The sequence below is a fragment of the Seriola aureovittata genome, chromosome 5 (genome assembly GCF_021018895.1).
Source record: "Seriola aureovittata isolate HTS-2021-v1 ecotype China chromosome 5, ASM2101889v1, whole genome shotgun sequence".
NCBI lineage: Eukaryota > Metazoa > Chordata > Actinopteri > Carangiformes > Carangidae > Seriola > Seriola aureovittata.
In genome coordinates this window covers 13,399,374-13,422,220 of record NC_079368.1, presented here as the reverse complement: position 1 = coordinate 13,422,220, position 22,847 = coordinate 13,399,374, and the positions used below count along the sequence as shown (strand labels likewise).

Sequence of the window (22,847 nt, the reverse complement as noted above, 5' to 3'; positions counted from 1 at the left end):
ACAAACAAACAAAAAAAACACTTAAATTTTATTTATGAAACTCAGAGAAGCAACCTCCTCTGCATAGGTGGACATTGCATATCTTGCAGCCGAACACACTTTCGTGTCGCAGTCCCTTGTTGGTGCAGTTCCTGCAGCGACGAGAGCGTTCTGACATGCGCTCCAGGCGGTGTCCGTACTCTATGGGTGAATCGGCGTGTCTCTTGCGCGCTGCCCTCTCCATGCCCCTTGCCCCTTGGTAGTCTCCGATCAGCTGCTGTGCCAGTCGCACGCGGAAGTGGCGCTGGGTGAACTGCTTGCCGTTGAAGCCCGCCGGCGGGGTGCCCCCTCGGCTCTCCCTCAGGATGATGTAGGCGTTGACGATGCACAGATTCACGTAGAACCACAGGAAGTAGCGCCACCACTTCTTACACGGCCTGCCAACCTGGTAGCACTCCCTCAGCTGGTCACACAGGTTCACTCCCCTCATGTTCTCCTGGTACAACAGCAGGGGCAGAGGTCGGGGTACACCGAAAGACAAACCTGAGCTGTCCATGCTGTCGCTCTCCCCCTCTCCATCTGTCTCACGCTGCTGCCGGCCTGGATTGATACCCACAATCCCTGGAGCAGAATTGGTAGAGAGGCAGCTAACCATTTTGACATCCCGTGTCACTGTAGCAACCAGGTTGCCACGCTGACACTGGTAGAATTCACCCTGGGACAGCTTTCCAACGTTTCGGGGGCGGAGGACCTCTGGGTAACCTTTGCGCCCCGGCTGCGTGGGCCCGCAGGCGTACAGTCCATCCCTCAGCAGCCTCTGGAGGAGGGACACTGAGGTGAAGAGGCTGTCCATGAAGAGATGGTGGTACTGACCCTCCAGGCCACGCACCAGGGAGGTCACCACCCTGTAGCCCAGGGAGGCCACTGCCTCGTCTTCACTGGGCTTGCCTACGCAGATCTTGGCCCGGTGGCAGTAGCCTGAGCGTGAGTCACACAGCATCCACACTGTCAGCCCCTTCCTCAGGGGCTTGGAGGGCATGTACTGGGTGGGGGAGAAACGTCCTTTCATGACAATGGCACACTTGTCTATGGTCAAACAGCGGTTGGGCATGTATGCATCCCACATGGTGTTCTCCACCACATCAAGTAGAGGCCTGATTTTGAAGAGACCATCGTATCCACGCTCCCCCCGCACGGGCTCAGACTCACGGTCACACAGCTGGAGATACTGGGTGAGTTTTTCAAAGCGCCTGGCTGTCATTGTTTTTTTAAAGCCTGCATTGCCTATGAAAATGTCACTTGCCCAGTACATGCCGGTGTCTGGAAGCTGATTGATGCCCATAAGAATGTTCAGACCTACATAAGCTTTCATCTCTCTGACATCAGTGGGGTGCCAGTGGGGGTCTGATTTTCCACTCCTCCTTTGCCGATAGAGGGCGTAATTGTTTGTTTGTTCTACCATGTGTTCAAAAAGAGAATCTGGGAAGAGTATCCGGAAATAGTCACGGGTGTCAGCATCATCCCCCAGCGAGTGCTGCGGGCCGCTGACAGCGGAGAATGGTTCGATTGAAATTACCTGGTCAGGTTCACCCCAGAAGTCTGGAGAAGTGCAGTCCTCGTCCAAGTCATCTTCAAAGCTGAAAAAACTCCTGCGCTCCTCCTCCTCCAAATCGGAGAAATCAATATCCGAATCGTTTGAGGTGGTATCAGAGCAGTGAGTGGAGGTAGAATAATAACAGTCCTCTGCGTACTCCTCCTCGTCGTGCTTGATCCCATTACTACCAGTGACCAAAATTATGTTGCAGCCTCCTCCTGCGATGAAGCTGGCCGCGTCTGCAGTCTCCGCCGCGGCTGCTGCTGTGCTCGTGAATCCATTCTCGCCCTCGCCGTCCTCCTCCTCCTCCTCCCGCACTTCGTCTTCCTCGTCCGAGTCTGGCTTTCTGTACGGTATTTCAAACCACTTCACATCGGCTGAAAGATTAAGCGGAGAGTCTTGACTGTCGCACACGGTGCTACTTTCTGTGTCCGCGCTAGTTTCCAAAATAGTAAAAAGCTCTCTCCCTTTTCTTGCCGTCGCCATGTCGGGGTATTAAAGTGCCCCTGCATGAGTCTTTTTATGTATATTTTTTCACTGTGGAAAAATAATCGCACAAACCGGTCATCCGAAATGAACTGATGTGCACTTAACGGCAGCCTCTTCTCAAAAACTTGCTGGTCGTGGACCTATGCGGCGTCTATAAGCTTGATTCTCATTGTTTCCGCTCCTGGTTTTTCTGGGCTTTGTAGCGCAGTGTGGCCGCAGACGTCAGAAGCTGCATGCATGTCCTGCTTTGTAGGGCGTTTTGCGACTGCAGCTGGTGGGGTTGCTAGTTCGCTAGGCTGGCAGATGGCCGCTTGCTGTTCTAATGCCCGCTGGCATTCACCACTATCAATATGCCGGATACCCATCTCTGAGGCCGCGGAGATACAGAAACCACTGCGTAAAATCCAAACATCAAAAACCATATACTGTCAATCAACGGTGTCACCTAATAGTTGAGGAATACGAAAACTTTCTTATAGCCATTGTACACAGCTCACAAACTGTAAATGCCCTCCTTACACAGAAGTACCTTTTGTTTTAAAGTTTATTAAGACTTTTATAAATGCACCTTAAAAAAAAAAAAGTGGGAAATGCGTAAAAACGCACACAGTGTGATTAAAATGCAATGATGGCTGTTTCCACATCACACAGGAATCCCTATTCACCCGTTTGCTAAACAGACTACACACTGAACTCGGGCAGAGAAGCAGCTTGTTCATTCATAAACATGCTACTTCCCTCTGACAGGTTCCTACATGAATCTGAAGCCCTATAGGCTATTGTGGAATTAGGGACCTCCCTCTATTTTATGAATGTGGGCAGATACTCTTGTGTTTTACTCCAGAACTGGGGTTGAAGAGCTCTCCCTGATGAGATTGATTGATCCGCTGCAGGTACTGCCTGCATACCTACAACATGCTCCCCTTTTCTGTATTACAGCCTGTTTTTAATTTTGATGGTCTGTCTAAATATTAGGCCTAACTGAAAAGTGCATGCCATTGCCAGGTACCTTCAAGCACCAATCCTGTAAAATCTGTACTACTACTGTAGCTGTGTTTATCATCATCAACTCCACCATGCGCATTTCAATGTCATTGTTTAGCTCTGCTTATGACCTGCAGTCATACCTGTGTTTAATAATTAATGGAAGAATAAACAACCCACAACATCCCCTGCCTTATTTTGCAGTTTTATCCCTCAGGTGTAACACCCCTGTGATGTGCAGAGGGAGCTCTAAATAGCCTTTGTGATGTGTGATGTGAGACAAATTTCAGTGGATTGTCCTCTTAAAATACTGAGTCAAAATCCAGGATTTTTTTTTTTTTTTTTTACATTTTCTCACCATCACTGTAATGCAAATAAAATTGTATCTGTTGTTTGATACAGTGTTATTGACAACACATTAGCACTTTCTATCAGTTTCACTACAGCAAAAGGCAGGAAATGTAAAACAAGACCATTGTGTTTGACTTAAAAACAACAAAACTGTGCTCATGGATTCCTTGCTGGCTTGGGAGGAGACTAGTAAAATCATGTCTTCTTGTATGGGGGGATGGGCTGCAGGAAGGGTCCTTTCCAAATTCTTTTAGCTGTGGCCTGAGTCTACATGGCTGGCTGAGCACTGGGTTGCTGCCCCTGGGCCCTGCAGCGGAGGCACGATTTATGCGTCCTTCCTCACTAGCTTATTGCACAGATTCTCAGTGGTATCATATTGCCTGTCTGAGCTACAGGCCTTACTGCTGTTTCTGTCTGCAGAGAAGGAACTGAAGCTGTGCAAACAGCCTACACTGGGAACCAGTATGTTAAGAAACAGTGGAAAATGAGGGAGGCTGTGGACCTCCAATATCCAGCCCAAAAATAGAAGTAAGGAAAAAAATGGCTCACTCCAGCGTTTCCAGGCCCCTGGAGCAGAGTACTGCAGCAGACCCCTCAGAGACTCCCGCGGTGGGGTGGAGAGACGCCGACCAATGGGGGCTCAGGCGTTCAGTGTGTGTGTGTGGTTATCTGTGTATGTGTGTCTGTGCGGCTAACTCAGCTCCTCCACAGCTCAGATCCTTCTCTCGTGGATGAGTTCAGAGATGGTTTCTCTCTCTCTCTCTCTGTGTGTGTGTGTGTGCGTGTATCTGCCAGCATGTGAGCAAATGGTGCAACCACTGCAGCCTCTGCTAAAGACAGACCAACCCTTCTCTCTGTCATTCCCTGACACAGTGTATGCTGTGTGTGTGTGTGAGAGAGTATGTGTGTGTGTGAGTGTGTGTGTGTGCCTGGTGAGGGGCTTATTAATAGTGATGTTTTCTTCCACCGCCAACGGCATCCTCAGTCTCAGCTGATGTGATTGGAATTGGGAAGGCAAATTATAAGTAAGCAGTATGGTGGATGTGTTAGTGAGTAACTCACTTAAAACAGAAGAGAAATCACAGTCCTTCACACAGTTGGTAAAACCGACTTGAAGTAAACTAGCATGCATTCTTCTCGTTCTTGAACTGCAGTATCACACCTCTTCAGACTTTTCCATAACCTCTCTGTCATCTCCTCTGCTGAAGTGTTGCCTTCTACTCCATCTTGCTGTACATCTCGACAACCCTATTATGTGTGTGATGTGTAATACTGACCTTGAGAAACACTCACCTGGTTGCCCCCTCCTTTTAGGCAACAGGGGTACACTGCCCTCTGGTGGTAGCTGGAGAGAAGTTAGTGTAAGGATAGTGTTTCGTTATGTGTGTTTCATATTCATTATCAGATGATAAGCCTTATACCCTAGTATATCCTTTGGTAACATGGTTGAGATCATCTATGCCATTAAGCAGAGGTGCCATATTTTGCTGTAAAATACATGTTGTAAATATCTAGTAGCCTATACACAGAAGCCAAGAATCAACTCACCAGTGTTCTTGTTTGCCAATGCTGAATATACAAATAGCTCAGAATGAAACATAATGACAATCAACATTTATTAAATCATACACACATACACACACAAACATATATAACAAAAGCTATCTACTCTCTGTATGACAGGTGAAGATATACTTTGTGATGGTCAACAGGTTATGCTACAGAGCAAATAAATCTTTATTTAAAGGTAACCACTAGATGGCAGTAGAAGACAGAATACAGAGGCAAGAGTCTCAATTATACCGATGCTTATGCTTTGAGTGTGTACAAAGTTCTGTTACCAGAGCAGTGCATTTAAAAGTTTTAATTAGAGTATATTTCTGTGTCGCTGTGTCTCACATACAGACCCAAGATCTGACTTGGCTCTGGGTTGTCAGACCATGTGTTCCTCATTACGCCTGTTGTGCTGGACCAGGACTAACAGACCTGGTCAGTGAGGCTTTGGCTCTGGTCTTGGCTCTTTCTCGGGGCCTCTGCTGGTCCTATTCAAAGCCAAATTCAATATGTGACGTTTCCTGAACATCACAAATCTTTTTCTATTCATTATAAGGTTATATTGGCTGCCATTTTAAGGCACTAAGTGGAAATTGTCTGTTCTAGGAAAAAGTGAGTTAGGTTAGGTGAGTTCATTATTGTGAAAAATGCAAGTATACAAGAAAGTTGAATATATCTCTGTTGAATATGAAACCCAGTTTCTGCTTGTTTCGGCACAATCTGTTCTTTGTCACCATGCCTAAAATTTGTTTTGTGAGTCCACCCCTGGATGGATGTACAATTAAATTGCTATTATCATTATGTGTTAGCACACCTCTGTTGGATTCAGATGGCTATAGACCACCTTGGAGGAAACCACTCATCCTTTTTATATCCCCTGCAGAAAAATGAAACCACGAACAGCTGCTGCTGAGAGAGAGACAATGAATGAGACAGATTTTAGGTGCTTAAGAGAAGCAGAAAAGCATTCAAACTCTTGTGGCTCCAGGTTGTTTCTTTCCTACACTCACAGTAGGTCTACAAGTTTAGATGTCCACTCATTATTTTTGTTCACAGATATTGTTTAAACTGCTCATACTCACAAGTTTGCATTAATTGATGTTGCTTTCTGTTACTGAACTGATTTGCAGGGTGGTATTTTGATAGAAAAAAAGACAGTTTTTATGTTTGTCTTTGTCCTCAAAGACTAGTAGTATTAACGTGGATATATAATAATCACTGTTCTACGACACATAGGCTACTTATCAATTGGACAGAAAATTAGGAGTCTTCAGACCCCAGTGAGGGAAATTGTTCAAATTGACCTCTCCAGCGGATAATTATTGGTTTGAATTACTGTCCGTTGTGAAATGTCCCCCCATGCAGGAAACATGCAGTGCTGTCATATTTGAGGAACCCCACTTTGCGATCTACCTCTGGCAAAGAAGATGAATGTTGTTTTTGTTGTCATGTGACACAACACTGAACGACAAATTCCCACAATGACGCATCAAAGACCACAAAATATGGCACATTTGGGGATTTTGCAGGAGTGATTTGTCTGTTACACACAGAGAAGGACCGGAACCCCTTTTTTTTTTCCAGACAGGAATAAACAAACACAACAATTGTTTTGAAGAATGTGTCACTAATCCTCTAACATATGTCAGTAATTTGTATTTGTCCATGGGAAACTGAGCATTGCTTTTGGTTTGAAATGTAATTAATGCTCTGCATGGGTGAGAGTTGGTGCATAGTGTTGATCATTGTGGTATCCCCTCCATTTCAATATTCTGCTGTGATTTTATTATTAACAATAAATCATCTGTTTGCATCGGAGTCTGCTAGATTACAGGAACTGTTTACATGTTGCTTTTAATTGGATCCAAATGGCCTGGTTGGGAAAAATATCAACAAATGCGTTTTGGGTGTTGGTACACAATCATTTATCAGTTAAATAAATGATGTAAAAAACAATGCATTTCATTTCACTGGCAGATGACTGTCTCACATGGAAGATCCACAGTGTTTTGTACCAACTTGCCATCCAAGGATCATTCACAGCAGTTATTAACCAACAGCACAAAGTCAAGACTATAGCACAAGTGTCTGGTAATGGCAACTGCCTGTTTCTTTAAAGGGTCATTGTAAGAGTATTTTTCTCACGCCTAAACTCCAAAGGTTAAGGTTTTTCTGTTTCTTTTATAAGCATCATGTATAGACAGATGCAGTACCAGTGAGTAATCATTTGAATCTTACTGATAAAACGAAATCTGAGTCATTTGGGAAAACGAATTTCCCTTGAACTTCAAAAGCAGCACATTAATCCTGATGACAAATTCATTTTTTTGCCAACGGCCCACATGACACAATCAATATCCTTTGTGAGCCTTTGGTTCGATTCTTTTGTAAGAAGTATTCATTAATTTGATATTTGAAATGCTACCTGCAGCCAAAGTCTGACTTGTTGGGGCTTGACTGCACTCAGATATCATTCGGCAACAAGCACGTACTGTCACAAGGGAGATGATCCATTATGCAAATGACTATAAATTCAACATTTTGAAAAAGTCAGGGGATCCTAAAGCAGGGTTTTTTTTTCTTTCTTTCTGTTATCACATTGTCTAATTGTCCTTTCTCTTGAAAACCATTACAATCACAGCTGCATCAGCACTGGGTATCTTTGCTTTGCTCTGTAAGATTTACAGACTTAATTTGAGATCGGCCTCACCAAATGCCAATGACCAGTTGATCTGTGATGGGAAGTAAAACGCTCCCAGAACTGCTGCTTCATGCACATCCTGATGTCAAAGAAAGTTATTACTCAAGGAGGATTGTAAGTCTCTTTTGCTCTCTTTGTGTCTTTCTTCTTCCTCTGCAGAGTAAATCAATAGATTCTGCAGTCCTGTTAATACTACCCCCTCACGTTAGGTGAAGTAAAGGAAGGAAGTGACCACATATGGATCTTGTTACTGTCCCTTGATGCACACTTCAGGTCACAGAACAAGGGAGTGTGTGGGGTGATGCATGTGTGTGTGAGAGAGGGACACGCTACAAATGTCTGTAATCCTGGTGCACAACCACTACCTCTCCTCTGAAGTCATATCTCTAGGTACTTACCACTGTAATTGGTACTTCCTATTGGTAAGTACCTAATGTGGCCACAGCTGTTATATTTGATGTTCACAAAAAAAGATCCATTTGTATTAATCTTTTTTTTAAATTGTTTTATACTAGTGTTGTTCATGCAGCCTACACTGGATGGAAGGGTAGACTGTGAGAGACACACAGTGACTTGAAAGAAACATGTCTGTATTCAGCCACTCTTTTAAAAAGAGGTGCCTTAAGATAAAGACCACTTTCTTAAAAGGAAATGACTAATGAACAGATTTTTTAATCTGAGCCTAAACATTCTCATGACTTCAGCGAACAAAAGGAAAAAAAAAAGAAAGAAAAAAGGAAAGTATTCCAAAGTGAGGAAAACTAACATCTCTCTGCAAGTGTTTGGACTGAACACAAACTATTCCCCGAGCTCTCTGTAAGCCATAGCTGATTATTTTCAGCAGTTATCAGTGGGAGTGGGAGCAGTTAAGAGAGTGAATAATACATCTGCATGTGACATGTGTTTGTTTCAAACTGTCAAGCAACACTTCCATAAGAGACAAATGACAATATGGCGTGTATTTCATTTCGCTTCTCAACCTTGGCTTTTCAGGTCCACCTCTAGAAAGTGTGAGTTTGTGAGTATATTTTTCTACAACATGACTTCAAAGAGCGGAAGAGGCTCACCTCTTGCTGTAATTGGTAACTACAACAAGACCCAATCAGATGAGAGGCATTGCTACTCTTTCAATGTATATACAGATATTTTTTCTCTTACTGTTGCTGCTGCGGAGTCAAAGCCAAGAGCAGGGAGGCCTGTTACTACAAGACATCATCGCCCTCTCTCAGCCTGAGTCATGTCTGAAAGACTAGGAAGGGACAGAGGAGCCTTTGTAGCACTCTCAGTTCCCACATCTAAAAGTCTTGTCTCATCTGGGTAGGAATATTTTGTCTCTTCACTTGAAGCATGTGCAGTTTTAGCCGAATGATACTCATAGACAAAAACAGTGAAGGGTCGTCTGTCCACCGACAAAATTAAGAATTTAAAAATGACAAAACACTGAGAATATGTGAGTTTTCAACTTGTAGAGTCAAACAACATATATCTGAAAGACAGCTGTGACATGTTGTGATTAGTTGTTTTGCTGATGATTTTCCTCCTCACTCAGCAATTTGAACCTCTTTTTTTTTTTTTTGTCATTACATCACATACCCGTCGCACCCATGGACAGAGAAAAACATAGTGGCGGTTGGGAAATTCGACGGAGCAACCGGAATAAAAGACAAAAACAATGTTGTTAACAATGTGGAACTGAATAATTTAGACCAAGTACACCATCAGAGGGACTGAAGATGTGTTGGATCATAACATAAGAGGGAGTCATTATAATATTTCCCACACAAACTGTTCACTGTTAGTGTTGCTTAAGATGATGAAACACACAGTCTGACCTGTGACCCGCGCACATCACTCAGTCTCTTTTAATTTGTAGTGAAAGTATCAGTTCCCGGATGAGTAATGTACAAACAGGCCTATCATCCTGAGTAATCCTTATTTATTCATCATTCTTATTCTTACGCCTCAAAAGATATTGTATGGCTTTAACACTATTAACTGCCTCTGAATACATAGGACACGCCAATATCTTCTGTGTATATCACCTCAGTTTTCTCCCTGCAGCTTTTCCACCGTATGAACACGTTTCAGTGTGAAGAGAGGTCAGTCTGCATGGTATGTGCCGGACGATTATGTTGAGAAAATAAATAAATAAAAAACAAATACAGTTTACATTTACAAGAGGATTACTCATCCTCTTGCTTGTGTGATCTGACTGCCGCATGTTGAAAGGTCCCGTGGAGGAGAATCATTCAGTGGGTAATTTTTTTCTGTGTAGATAAACATTGTGAGGAACTAAAGCTGTCAGGGTGTCAGTGATATTTGGAAGCTTCTTTCTGTGCATGGAATCCCAACACTAGATTTCCTAGTGTATTGTGTATATTGAACGTTTACTTATAGATATGCAGTATTGTAATGTTCTGACTAGGAATGATGCTCAGTTACATTGTGAGTAGGAGGTTAAAAGCTATATATTTCTATATTAATGATAGATTACCATGATTCCCAAAATGTGACAGATTCTTGCCATTGAAGAATCATTGTACATAGATATATAGTTTTTAACAATTGTAGGATCAAAAGTTTTGAGACAACAATATTTAAGAGTAACTCATTTTAATTCTGAGACAATGAGAGCAAAGAAAAGATGAAGGCAGACAAGCGGTGTCCATGTGGCACACTGCCTTTTCTTTTCTGGAATATTTCATGTGTCAAAAAAAAAAAAGAAAGAAAATCACAGCCAATAAGTGACAGCAGAATCTGTGCTCTGTGTTATTCGCAGCACTTCATCACCAATGTGACACAATACTCCCGCGGTTTTTGCCACATAATTGAATTACTTGAACCTGGAGCTCTCCTTTCATTTCACTAATTCATGAAACATGTTAATCTGGGCAGAGAAACACAATTTTGACAGCTTGCAACGTTTCATTTTCATCTCCTCGCAGGCCCAGCCAATGACTCGCAAGCGGTGAGAGTCAGTGAGTCGACTCATCGCCTGCCTCCCCCGACCTAACCTTCGTCATTTATTCTCCTCAGTTGAACTGTTTCTGCTTCTGCAGCATTGCAGCCCAGGTGAAGAGAGGGGTTTTAGAAAGCTGCCTTATTCTGCTACAATGTCGACTCTTGCACCTCGCAGATGTGATGGAGGTTAGAGGGACCACGGCTTCATTATCTCTCCATTATTGCCTTCAAGAGGAGCGAGTATTGGTGGAGCTATCAAAACCCAGAGTCATGTTTGAGCAACACCCTGGACATGGGTGAGATCACAGGAGCCATTGAGGGGGGCCACCAAGTATTGAGTATGGAGATAGTATCCTCTATCATCCACTGCTTGTTACTGAAACCTTATTACACAATTCTTCTACAGAAAACAAACAGCCTCCACAAAGCACGACGGCTGTTTCCCAACAGAGAGGAGTGTTATTTTCATTGCACAGCACCAAATCCTGTGGTCAGCTGAGTGTGAAAATGGTGATGTTTGTGGCCCAGTACAACGTCACTGTGTTGTTGCATTGCTCCAGTTTACATCATTCAGCCGGAGAACATTTACTGTAAATTGAACTAGTGTTGCGGGACAATGAATAAAAACAAATGATACACTTGTAGACTAATTGAAAACATTTCTTTTCTGTTTAAGTTTATGCTCTAAATCCTCACAGACCCACTGCATTGTGTACAGTCTCTGGTATAAGACATTATTCATCTCATTATTTCTCAATTTGAGGTTACACCAATGAGTGTGACTGAGATGGGCATCTGACAGAATTTTTCAAACTAAGGATTTCAAGCTAGTTGGCATGTTGACATTGGACAGATGTGCCTCACCACAGCTCTGTGAGTAGTACTGCCATCATGTGTGTTACTGTGCCAGGATGCGCCTGATGTGATCAGTCTACAACTGCGCTATGCTTTACTCCAGTGTTAGTATAGAACAGCAGTCAAGCACCAACTACAATATGCTTATGCTACCTCTGTTTTTATGGTGACCGGTAAAATAGATGAAACTCTACAAGTCACTCAAAATCAGTAGTAGACTGAGAGAAATGTGAACCTGAGAAGAGGATTAGAAACCAATAAAGTCAGTCATTGATATGTGGGAGAGTCATGATAAATCAAAGATGTTTACTAAGTCTTTTTGTGGAACAAGGGAAAGGCTAATTGCCTTCCACATTGCATTGTGCAATCCCTAATCTTTAATACTTACTGACTGTGAGAATAGAGTCCATTTCGTGATGGTTGAGGATTTCTGTGATGCACGGGCCAGGATTTATTAAGTGTCTTGAAAATGGTGATTATTAAATGATCATAATCAAATTTCCACTTAACACAGGCCTGGATTGCTACTCGATGTTATACAGCTGTTAGAATATGAATGTAAAGCAATTTAATAGTGATTAACAGAAGCTGCTTAATGTGGACAAATTATATAACAGGACTGTGACATGGCAAAATCCTGTAAATAAGAAAAAAATTGTTTGAAAAAACATTCTTTAGCCAAAACCGGGGGGAGAAAGCCAGCAAAAATAATAGGGTGTTTAAGACTCCATTGTTACTTGACCAGTTAACGTTTGACAGGCTCACATCACATCCCCTGAATGAGCCTTTGCTTTTCAAAACAGACCTCTCCCTATTAATATCTGAAAGAGAATGGTGGCTTATATGATTTCACCTTATAAAGAAGGTGTAGTCTCCATTTGTGCTTTGGAAAAAGGAGGATTGTTGGTTTCCCTGAGGTGAAAACCCAGACTGTGGGCATAACGAACCAATCTGTGTGCATGTTTGCTTGTGTGGGTTTGTAAATGGGAGTCTGGATGTATATGTTGGCCACATACCTGTACATGAGAACATGCAGTGTGTGTGTGAATCGTGTAAGAGCTCCAACATTTGTCCAGTGCCTGTTTCCGCACTGCTGATGTCTGATATTACTGTTCTTCATCAGCAGGCTTCACTCAGCTGTACGATCGCGAGCTGTTACAGTACGTGTGTTGTTCCATCAACTGCACGGTTCCTATAGCAGCTCTGAGAGATGAAGTAGAGGAGCACATGTCCCAGTTCATGTCTGGAAACCTGCCTGCTGGACTCGGGTGAGCATCTCAACTGCCAAAATGGAAACAGTCCTTGGTCTTCCTGGAAGTGATAGAGGACCTTAACACTCTGGTAGTCAGATACACGCCACACTAAATGGACTGAAATGTAGAATCCTTACATGGAAAAAAATTTAGAATAGTTTTGTGAATCATCTCTCTGAGTTTTTGAGTCACATTAAGGAGTGTTCAGATTGAAATAAAAAACGATTTTTATCTTGATTTATTCACACAAATTTTACCACTGGAGTGCTTTTGCAATCTGTGTTCATTCCTCACCAACAGGCAGTCTTTGTTTGTTCTCCAGAAACACTGACATGACAGACATTAGATGTAGCTAGCTAGCATCATATTCATTTTCTCTGTGTGTCCATAAATCTTGGTATTATGCAAATTTTTCACTCAAGCGTAAACATTTGCAGCTGCTGCAGACACAAACAGCTTTGCTTTCCGTCTGAACACATAGTATAAGGACATTCCTGTGTTATATGCGGTGTCATGTGTTCTGTCTTCCACTTTCAGTAAGCCTGAATATAGGTCAGGTAGAGTGAGAGTGAGATGACTGGAAACCATAAAAAACAGGTAGCTTTGATACCTGTGTGGCTCAATAGCCAAAACCGGTTTTGAGGTTTTGAATACACGTCATTATGTCATTGTGAAATCATACACATCATCATCATTTGTTAAGATGACAATGACTAAACCTTTCTTAGGTTGCTGCTTTCACATGGGTTACTGTGCCAAATTCAGGTGTGTTCAAAGACAAGTACAAAACCTGTACAAACTCAATGCAATTTTAAAGGCAATAATTACTGATAGCATTTAATAGGCAGAACAAGTCTAAACCCTGAGGGCCATAACAGCTTTTATATCGTATGGGAATTTTCCCAGAGGATTCGAGAGTCTATTTTTGAGGCTGGAATGACAAATGAGGAAGTGTTTTTCTAAACGCTAGAGACACAGTTGGATTTTGCATTTTATTGATGGTCTACATACATCAGGCATGCTGGTGTATTGTTTTATATTTTGAGAGTTGTGTATAAAAAAAGGTTAAAGCTTCATAGAAAGACAAAATACACAAATACATTTGTAACTTCTGGTGTGTATGTTTTCTTACCTGTCTTCTTACACCAAATTATTTCACTGGGATAATGAATAAATAAAAAGAAAATTACAAGGTATTAACTCTACCCTGAACTGACATGTTCTCAATCGTTGCCTTGAAAAGACACCTACAGCGCTCTGCAGCATTTCAGTCATAGTAAGAACAGAAGAACAAATACCACAATATATCAATGATCAGTCAGTAAATCATGGAAATGAGGCAGCATGCACAATATCAGGGCCCCTGGCTCTGAGTCTGTTTCTATTTAGTGACCGACCTGCACGTCTCTACTGATAACTGCAGTCTGAGCACTTTCATCAGAAAATGTGGACACAACTTGTGACATCAGGACTATACAGCTTTGACCTCCTCATTGTCTCATTTGTTTAATTATGAAGTCAAATTTCAGTGTCTACATTCTTACTCAGTGTCATTATTAACTACAAATCTTTTTCTACCACTGACAAATCTTCACTGGCGCTGACCCCGGGCTCTCCAGCTTTGTGGAACTGCCTTGTTACGCGGAGACAACTCCTGCCTCGGGCTAATGAGCACGGAGTGGGATGTCCTCTGAACACACTGCGAATGCCACCTTCAAAGGAGACATGCAGCGCCCCAGTTTCTGTGGCCACAGGGAGCTGTCTAACAGGACTGAGTTTAAAATTTTCTCTTGTTATCGTAAAATTTCTGGTAAAAGATTACATGTGGAAGAAGTTAGAGTGACCTAAAAGGCCTGGGTCCGGGGATGATACGACACAAGCCAATGTACAGTGCTATCCAGTGTCCATTAATGGGTCATTCACACACAATGTCATCAAGCTTGCCACCGACCCAGACTCGCCCTACATGGAGGATATTGGTGTCTTTCAGCTGGCAACATTATTCTTGTCGTTTGCTCCTTCAGGGGCAGAAAACAAAGGTTGCACGTTCCTAATGAGGAAGTGAGGACAGAACAAAGGCTTTACAGTATGAGTGTAATTTCAAGCATTTTTAATCTATCATACTGAAGCCTTTGTAATCCTCTACGTATAAAGAGGAGTTTGGGTTTGTGGCTGAAACCGCAGGCAGCCACAAGAGAGAACTTGCCCTCCCAGGTATCAGTAAACCAAGACGCCACGAGCTTTCAAATTAATAACTAACCAGAAAGGAAAATATGGGGTCATTGGGAGGTTGATCACTGAGATACATCAGTGGTATAATAAGGACTAATCTACTCATGTACATGCTTCCCTCCTCTTCTACATCTACGTGTCCCTGTCATTATCTCTCTTACCTTCTCACTATCCAGGCTTCTCTTTTGCGGTGTTCTTTCCTTTCTGTTCATCTTTCGTTCTCTCCACAAGCAGAGTCAGTGCAGTGATTCAAACAGGCTCCACAGAAAATTTAAAGGGTCAGGGTCTGTTTGGACACTTCTGGTTCACTCAGCAGGAGATGGAAGAGACTTTATTAGCCTGATTGCCTTTGAAGTCCTCAAAATGACAGCGAGAAACTCTCCTATATGATCAAAGGAGTAAAGAGACAAGGAAATTAGAGTAATATGGTTTGAATATTTTTCTGCTGGAGCTTTATGGATGATGATGTATTAAGGTTTTGGAGTTACTGTGGATATTATCATATCTAACAGTGTAGAGTTGCACCGGGAACATTACAAATCTTCCACTTATCTGCTGAGGAAAATCAAGCGAATGCAATGAAATATTCAGGGGTGTTTGATTTAGCCTCAATATAAATGTCCTCATTGCTCATCTGAGAATAATTTCCACAACCACTGGGGGAAAAAAATAAAGTTAAAAATAATAATAATAATGATCTAGAAATAAACTGAATGAGCGCAGTGTTGTTCCAATCAGTGAGGTCGACATGGCTCCTATCAGCATCAATTATATGCACCTCTTTGCAGAAAGGGAATGACTCTGGTTTATAATGACACAGCTGACATTTGCTATAGCTATCCATGTAAATTAATGATGCATGAAACACCACACTGTATTACATGTGGTGTTTTGGATTAGATGTCTAAATTTCATGCCGCCTCATGCTGTCACATTATTGGCTGCTCCTCTAATCCCTATGAAACAAAGGGTAAGAGGGTTCACTCTGATCAGAGTCAAATGGGCCTCATTTATCAAAAATTGTAAAATTATGCATAGGATATGGATAAGAAAATGACAGGGCCATGTGTCCAGAATTTTTTAAACAAAAGCCAAAAAGATAAAATCACTTTTCATATTTTATTTATTCCATTAACTGTTTAATTATGCCTTTCTGTAAATTCCAATTTTATTTTCCTAAATGGAGATCTAAATGCTGTTTTAAAGGATTAAAACTGGTGGGTGGATACTGATGTGTTGGTGTGAAAGTAGTCAAATGTAAATATATTAAGTAAAAGAAAAAAGAGATTCATATAGCCTATGGAATATCAAAAAGTGTCCTGTTTTAATTGTAGAACACAAAATATTCACAAATTAAACAATAGCAAGAATAAAGACATACTTGACATCCAAGTATACATCACACTTTGAATTAATTTGCCCTGGTTTTTCATTTAAAAAGAACATTTCAAAACCTATGGGGTCTGTACGTGCTAATATATCAATTGCTGGGGGAAATCAGTACTTGACGTGATGAAGCAATGCATTGCAGTTCAATTGTTTGGGCGATCGTAGCCCTCTTTAAGGACGGTGTTGGCTGCAGTAACATCAAGTGTCAAATACTTTCCTTTTTATTACTTTACTTCTCCATGAAGACAAACCAACAGCCTGTGGATTTCAGGCGGTTTTGTAGGCAGCCTTGCCCCTGGGGTTGCAGGAGTGATGCTCAACAGATGACATGTAAAAACGAATTCTGACACACTGATGAGGAAAAAAAAAGGTCTATTTTCTTGTGCCCTTAGCCATATGGCATCCACTTGAGTAAATTTTGATTAGCCAACTCAAACACACAAATCAGGACATGCATTAAGCCCCTTTAGAAACAGCAGGAACTGTCCAAATGTTGTTTTAGGCATCCAGTCACTGAGTTGCTGCCAGATATTCTTCACTGTTATTGTTTAGAAACTGTGCCCACCATTTAGAGGAGTTTAACAGTAATCACTTTGACCCAAAAAGTGAAAAACAAATACTTTTACGTTTGATTTTTATCCCTAAATGCCCCCGAAGGCAGGCTGCAACCGTTTGTTTACTGTCACAATATTCTGTGTATCCTGCGTAACAATCAGTCTCTCTGCATGTAATGGGACCTTTGATAGTAGAGTTAAGTGACTTCAGGTCTTCCATATCATTTTCCTTTCATCATCACCTAAGACATTAGCTTGGCTCATTGACCCAGTGATGTCTCTCCAGCCCACCCGTATCTCTGCTCCCCAAGATAGAAGCAGATGACTGAGAGCTTCCTGCTCCTCTGTGGCTCCTGTATCTGCGTCACCGGCTGATAATCACGACTTTACCGGCAGGCTTCACTTGATGCTTTATCTCAACTGGGAAGTGCCAAAACGGATGCGCACCAATATGGGTATCCATGTTCCCTAACAAGGGACTGTTTGTGGGGGTGTTGGGATCCAGACACTCATCAGTGATCAGACTATCAAAGGTGAGTGTGTCAACAAGTCTCCTCCTTTATTTTAATCCTCTGTGCCACACAGGAGAGAAGAAATGTGTGTGGGATTGGTTTTATTCACTAAACTTAGTGTTTACCTCAATGATTTTGATTTATCCCTTTCTTTTAAATTTTCATGAAAAAAGCCATGATGCGATTAAAAACAATTTGAGGGTTTGATAAATAGGTCACATTTTAGGGCTGACAGTATAAATTAAGTCAGGCGCCATGTTCTGAAGCAATAACTTGCCACAACTCTTTTATAGGAATCATATAATTTAAGCTTGTCACACACAGTATCTGGAATAATATTGTGATATTATGTTATGCTTTTGTGCGGCCAAAGCTGTCTGCACTTCAAAGATGAAATTAAGAGGATTTGTCATCTAAATGAGCAGTTACACATTGTCGTAGCTTTTCCAAAAACATTCTGGATCAAGGCTGTACTTTTAAGGTTTTCTTGATGAAACTCTGCTTTCTATTCTAATTCAGCTCAGTGCCCAATATCTGGAAGCAAATACTAGACAGATATCTGGCAATGTCATGTTGTGTGGTACAATCAGATGACAACTCTTTGCAGTAAACCCTGTGGAGATGAGTGTTGACTGCAAGGTTACAGAAGAGGTTATCGCAAACTCTTCACTGTCCATCTCACTCCGAGCAGAATCCCGAGCGCTAGACTTCAGATGCACTTCACATCACTGCTCTAATGCAGCAATTCTAAGTCATAGTTCCCAACACAAAAACTACTCAATAAACTAACTATTCAGCTGCTTCATTCTGACATGTACAGTATGTGTAATCTGAGTTCTTACAGAGAGAAGATTGACAAAAGATTTACAGGTTGACATCAACATGTATATTTTCACATGTTTGCAGTCATTAAATGATACCTCACCTTACAGTGTGGCATTGTTACAAGACATAAGCAGATGTCAACAGCAAACACGCATCAAAGTGGTTGAATTTAAATCACCAAAAAAAAAAAAATCAGCCTTCTCAAACCAGATTTCCAAAAAGGTTCTTTAATAAATAGCGACAAACTGACTGACTTTAAAAACATCAGTAGCTCTCTGTGACAAATATGTAGGACAATTTGACATCTGGAGAGCAATAATATCATTTTGTTTGTTGTGGAATATGATCTCCATGTTTAGATACAACAAACAAAAGTTTCCTTGTGAATCGCTTAACAGTTATGAACATTTATGTAGGGAGAGTATTGCGGTTAATTTCAAACAGGTTGATGCAATTGTGTCAAACCCGAAGCAAAAAAAAAAAATCTGTTTGAAATGTTAGGACAAACAATGCATCATTTGGTCGCACATTGTTTTTTTTTTCCTTTACGCTAAATGGCAGGTAAGAGAAAGCACTGCCGCCCCAACACACACACACACACACACACACACACACACACACACGAGCGCGTGCGCACATCCAGAGAAAATGTTCCACATAAGCAAACACAAGGACAGACCTGGAAGTCTGGAGGGATCAAGACACACTCTGGGGCTATCAGCTCACCCTTCCTCCTACACAGACATATTTTCTCTCTGCGTGGCTACGGTGAGTGGTGACGGGTCTCCGTTTTTACATTATCTAAGTGACAACCACTGGAGGTCCTGTTGTGCTTCTAGGATCGTATTGTCCATGTCTTCTGTCTGTCTGTCTGTTCATCTCCCCAATGTTTCCATTTGTGGTTTTCTTTGGACTGCTACTGTAGAAACAGTATACTAAAAGCCATGATGACACAGCAACAGGCCACCCAGGGGCTCTTCCGCTCACCTGGAGAAAAGAAATAATTTTAAGTTCAAGGCTACATCATTAGGCAGTATTTCATTGATATTAAGAGAAGAAATATGACTTTATGTAAAAGAAAATATAGGGCAATCACAGGCTTACCTATTCTGGCACACTTCCAGAAAATTCCTAGAAGCCTAAAAGATAAAATAACAAAAACTATAAGCAGGAATGTTTTTGGCCTCCATTTATTTTATTTTACTGGTGTGTCTATCTTAATTACCATAATGAATTAATTAATTCACATGAAGGCAGAAATGATTGTTGTGATATCAAAAGCTAAAAAAAAAGAGGCTAGGTGCCGAGTTGATATAAAGGTAGTAGATGGAGGAACTGCTAGACAGACCTCACACCTAAGCCTTTACAAGAGGACTGTGCTTGCCTTCCTACAAAACCCAGGCAACCATCAAATGTCCATTTCCATGTAAGGAGTGTGCACAGTGGAAGAGAACGGGACAGCAGGCAAGTCTTTTTTATCTCTAGTGACAGCTGAGGCAAATGTGGCATTCCACATCGCGTGTGTGTCTCTCTCTGTGCGTGTTTAAAGGCCAACTTTCATTACTTCCATAATGACCAGACGGTGTCAGCATCCCATTGTAAAATTTTCTTTAACTGACTTGGAACAGATCTGGTGTAAATGTTACATTTTCTACTTTCGACTAGGCTTTTTCTTTTTTTATAATTTACATGTTTTTCTGTGCAAAACACAAATCCTTAAAATTTGCCTGGAGATATTATTCCCGCCAGATTTTAGGCCATAATGTGTGGCACCAAATCAATACAAATAATGGCTCATGCCTTAGTCAACAAATCAATCAAGAGGCAAAACTATTAAATCATCCCATCTGCCACTCTTGGTTTTGTGTGTTTGTCTGGAGACGATGTCCCTCCCTGCTTCAATGGTGTGTGTGTGTGTGTGTGTGTGTGTGTGTGTGTGTGTGTGTGTGTGTGTGTGTGTGTGTGTGGCTGTTTCCTGGTCTGTGCCAGACTCATTAGAGGTGAATCATAGAGTTTGTATGTCCAGGAATAATAATGATCCAGTAATGATGAAAAATTAAGGCTTTCTGCTACTTTACTCGCCTCAAAGAGGAGCTTACTTATTAGTTGAAAAAATAAAGAAGTGTCCTTCATAGCGACAATGAGTTACAGAGATGGAAGAATAATTTTAAAATGTAGGAATTAAATGCATATACACTACTATTACATGGAGAAGAGTCAGCTTTATCACAGACTATTTTTTGTTGGTAATTATGAGGCTGTCAACCACAGACAGAAAACAAACTGCTCTAATTTCAGTTGAAATAAGTGAACTACTTAGAATCAACTGTTAAAATTGAAAAAGTTAATGGTGACAGACTCCTGAGGGATGGGACAGAATTGTAATTCCCTTTGCATTGTTAGTGATTGCTGTACCATGACAAAGTGGCAAGCACTGAGGGTATGACATTAGAACATGACCTTTTTTCAATGTCTTAGACTTAGTGCTTTATTCAAAGGCTGTACATTCATTTTAACTACTTCTGTGTATATCAGGATTTTGTTTCTTCATTCTATAGTGGAAGTGGTAACATTAAACTAAATGCCAAAACACACTGTTAAACCCTGCCTTTGCTCATTCATTCATTCAAGAAAACTGTACATCAAATAACAATAATACACTTTACATACATTATATAAACAAATATGACAATGGAAGCTTCATTGTTACGCCTAAAGGAGTTTTAAATCGAAAAAACAACTGGACTTGATTATTTGTCCAGTTGTTTTTTCGATTTAAAACTCCTTTAGGATACTATGACCTGGACAAATGAGAATATGCACAGGTTCATTGTTACGCATTTTGTCTCATGTAGTATCTGAACATACCCGGTCTTGTTCTTGTCTAGCAAGCTGGGAGCCATCGCTCTGATGTAGGCACAGGTACAGATGAGGAGGAGAATCACTGTTAGCAGCGACTGGAAGTTGAAAATGGCTGACTGCAAGTTGAAAGAGAATGATACATTTAGCGCAGACATGATCCAGTGCAGTTTACCAGCAATAAGTCATAAAAGTTAGAACCTCTGAATTGACTGTAGTTTATCTTCTTTAACACTGATGTTATGCTAATTGTAGCGAGGAATGTTGTTGTACCAGCTGTTCATTCTGGCAGTGTGACAAATAAGTGGGCTGGTTTTATCGACCCAGTTAGAGTAACGTGACTGTCAAAGACTCACTGCCAGACAGCATAGACTGCCACTCAGAATTATCCTCTTACAGTGTGTGTATGTGAGTATAAATTATTATGTCTGCCAATTTATAAGATCGACCACATGCCTGAAAAGTATTGTGGCTTAAAAAAAAAAGAATCCATAGCACATACTGACTGAAATAGAGACCCAAGACTGCTCTGCCTTTACGTTATGTAGCTTATTTATAACCTATAAAAAACTGTGGGACCCCACTTCATCACAGACAATTTTTCATAACACACCAAACTGATTGGGAGGTTTGTGTCTTTGCATCAAGGTGTTTTAATGCAACTCCTTCTGGAACCATCTGTTTCTGTCTACAGGTAAATGTGCATCAGTATAAAGAGACAGAGTCTCCATGCATGTTGTATCATTGAATGATCTCATATGTGCCCCTGGCTATTAAAATCCCAAATTTTCCTTTGAAATATTTGATCACTGCCGCACCTTCCGTCTGCATTACTTTGACATTATCATGCTTAAAAAAAAAAAAAAAAAAAGTATTGTCATTTTTTTAGTTTTGTTCCAACATGGCAATAATTACACTCCTGCCACGAAAAATCAGCACTATAAATGTTTCCATGAGCTTATTGTTGGCGAAATCAATACATCATATCCATGATTAATTTAAATGTACGTACTTTTGTATAATTATTGAGCACATTGGGATTTATGTCATTGACCATTACCTGTGTGTGTTTGTTGATGCTGCATGTTTTGTTGAAGATGGAAATTAATCTATCGATAAATTGTCTACTTGTCCTTAAGATCTCAGTTTAACACGGTCTTTAGGGAATAATTACGCTACTTTCTAATAAGCTTTTGTTTCAAATATTTGCGTTATTGCATGCCTATGACCAACCCCGTAGTAACAATCAACAACACACACGCACGCACATACTGTATGCATGCTCCTTGAACTGTGGGTAGCTACGTGGCAAACACTTCAAAACATTACGACGCTCGCATGCATTGTAATCATTCATTTGTGATACTGTTAGCCTTTCTTATCAAACAACTCGCGTTGACACATGACCACAGCTTATGTGGTGAAATACATCTCAAATGTAATGATATTTAAGAACAGAAACATAATGGAATTGCTAGATTGGCTAAACTGTTAGCCGCTAGCTAGGTAGTTTAGCATTCCCTATACGTCCTCCTGCTTTCCATCGAAAGGATGCATTAGTTGTTGTCACAGTGTATTGCCGACACAGTTTAGACGTTGAATGTATGTGATAGGCGATGCTTAAAGGAATCTGCGAAAGTGGAAAAGCAGTCGTTTAATAAAAACAAACTTACCATTTTTGCTGGGAGTCAAAGCCACATCACACTTCCTGATCTCTGGAAAATACGTAGCGTAACCAAAGAAGTTTACGTAACG

The 22,847-nt window shown here is 41.1% G+C and overlaps 1 protein-coding gene across 1 annotated transcript; it reads right to left on the bottom strand.

The window, feature by feature from the left end:
- Window positions 1-16,255: 16,255 nt before the first annotated feature.
- tmem167a (transmembrane protein 167A) lies at window positions 16,256-22,847 on the bottom strand. The gene is made up of 4 exons (XM_056376502.1): window positions 22,766-22,847; window positions 21,102-21,211; window positions 19,338-19,372; window positions 16,256-19,220 (listed from the first exon to the last, which is right to left on the bottom strand). The coding sequence occupies exons 1-4, from the start codon at window positions 22,766-22,768 to the stop codon at window positions 19,150-19,152; spliced, it is 219 nt and encodes a 72-aa protein (XP_056232477.1). The 5' UTR covers window positions 22,769-22,847; the 3' UTR covers window positions 16,256-19,149.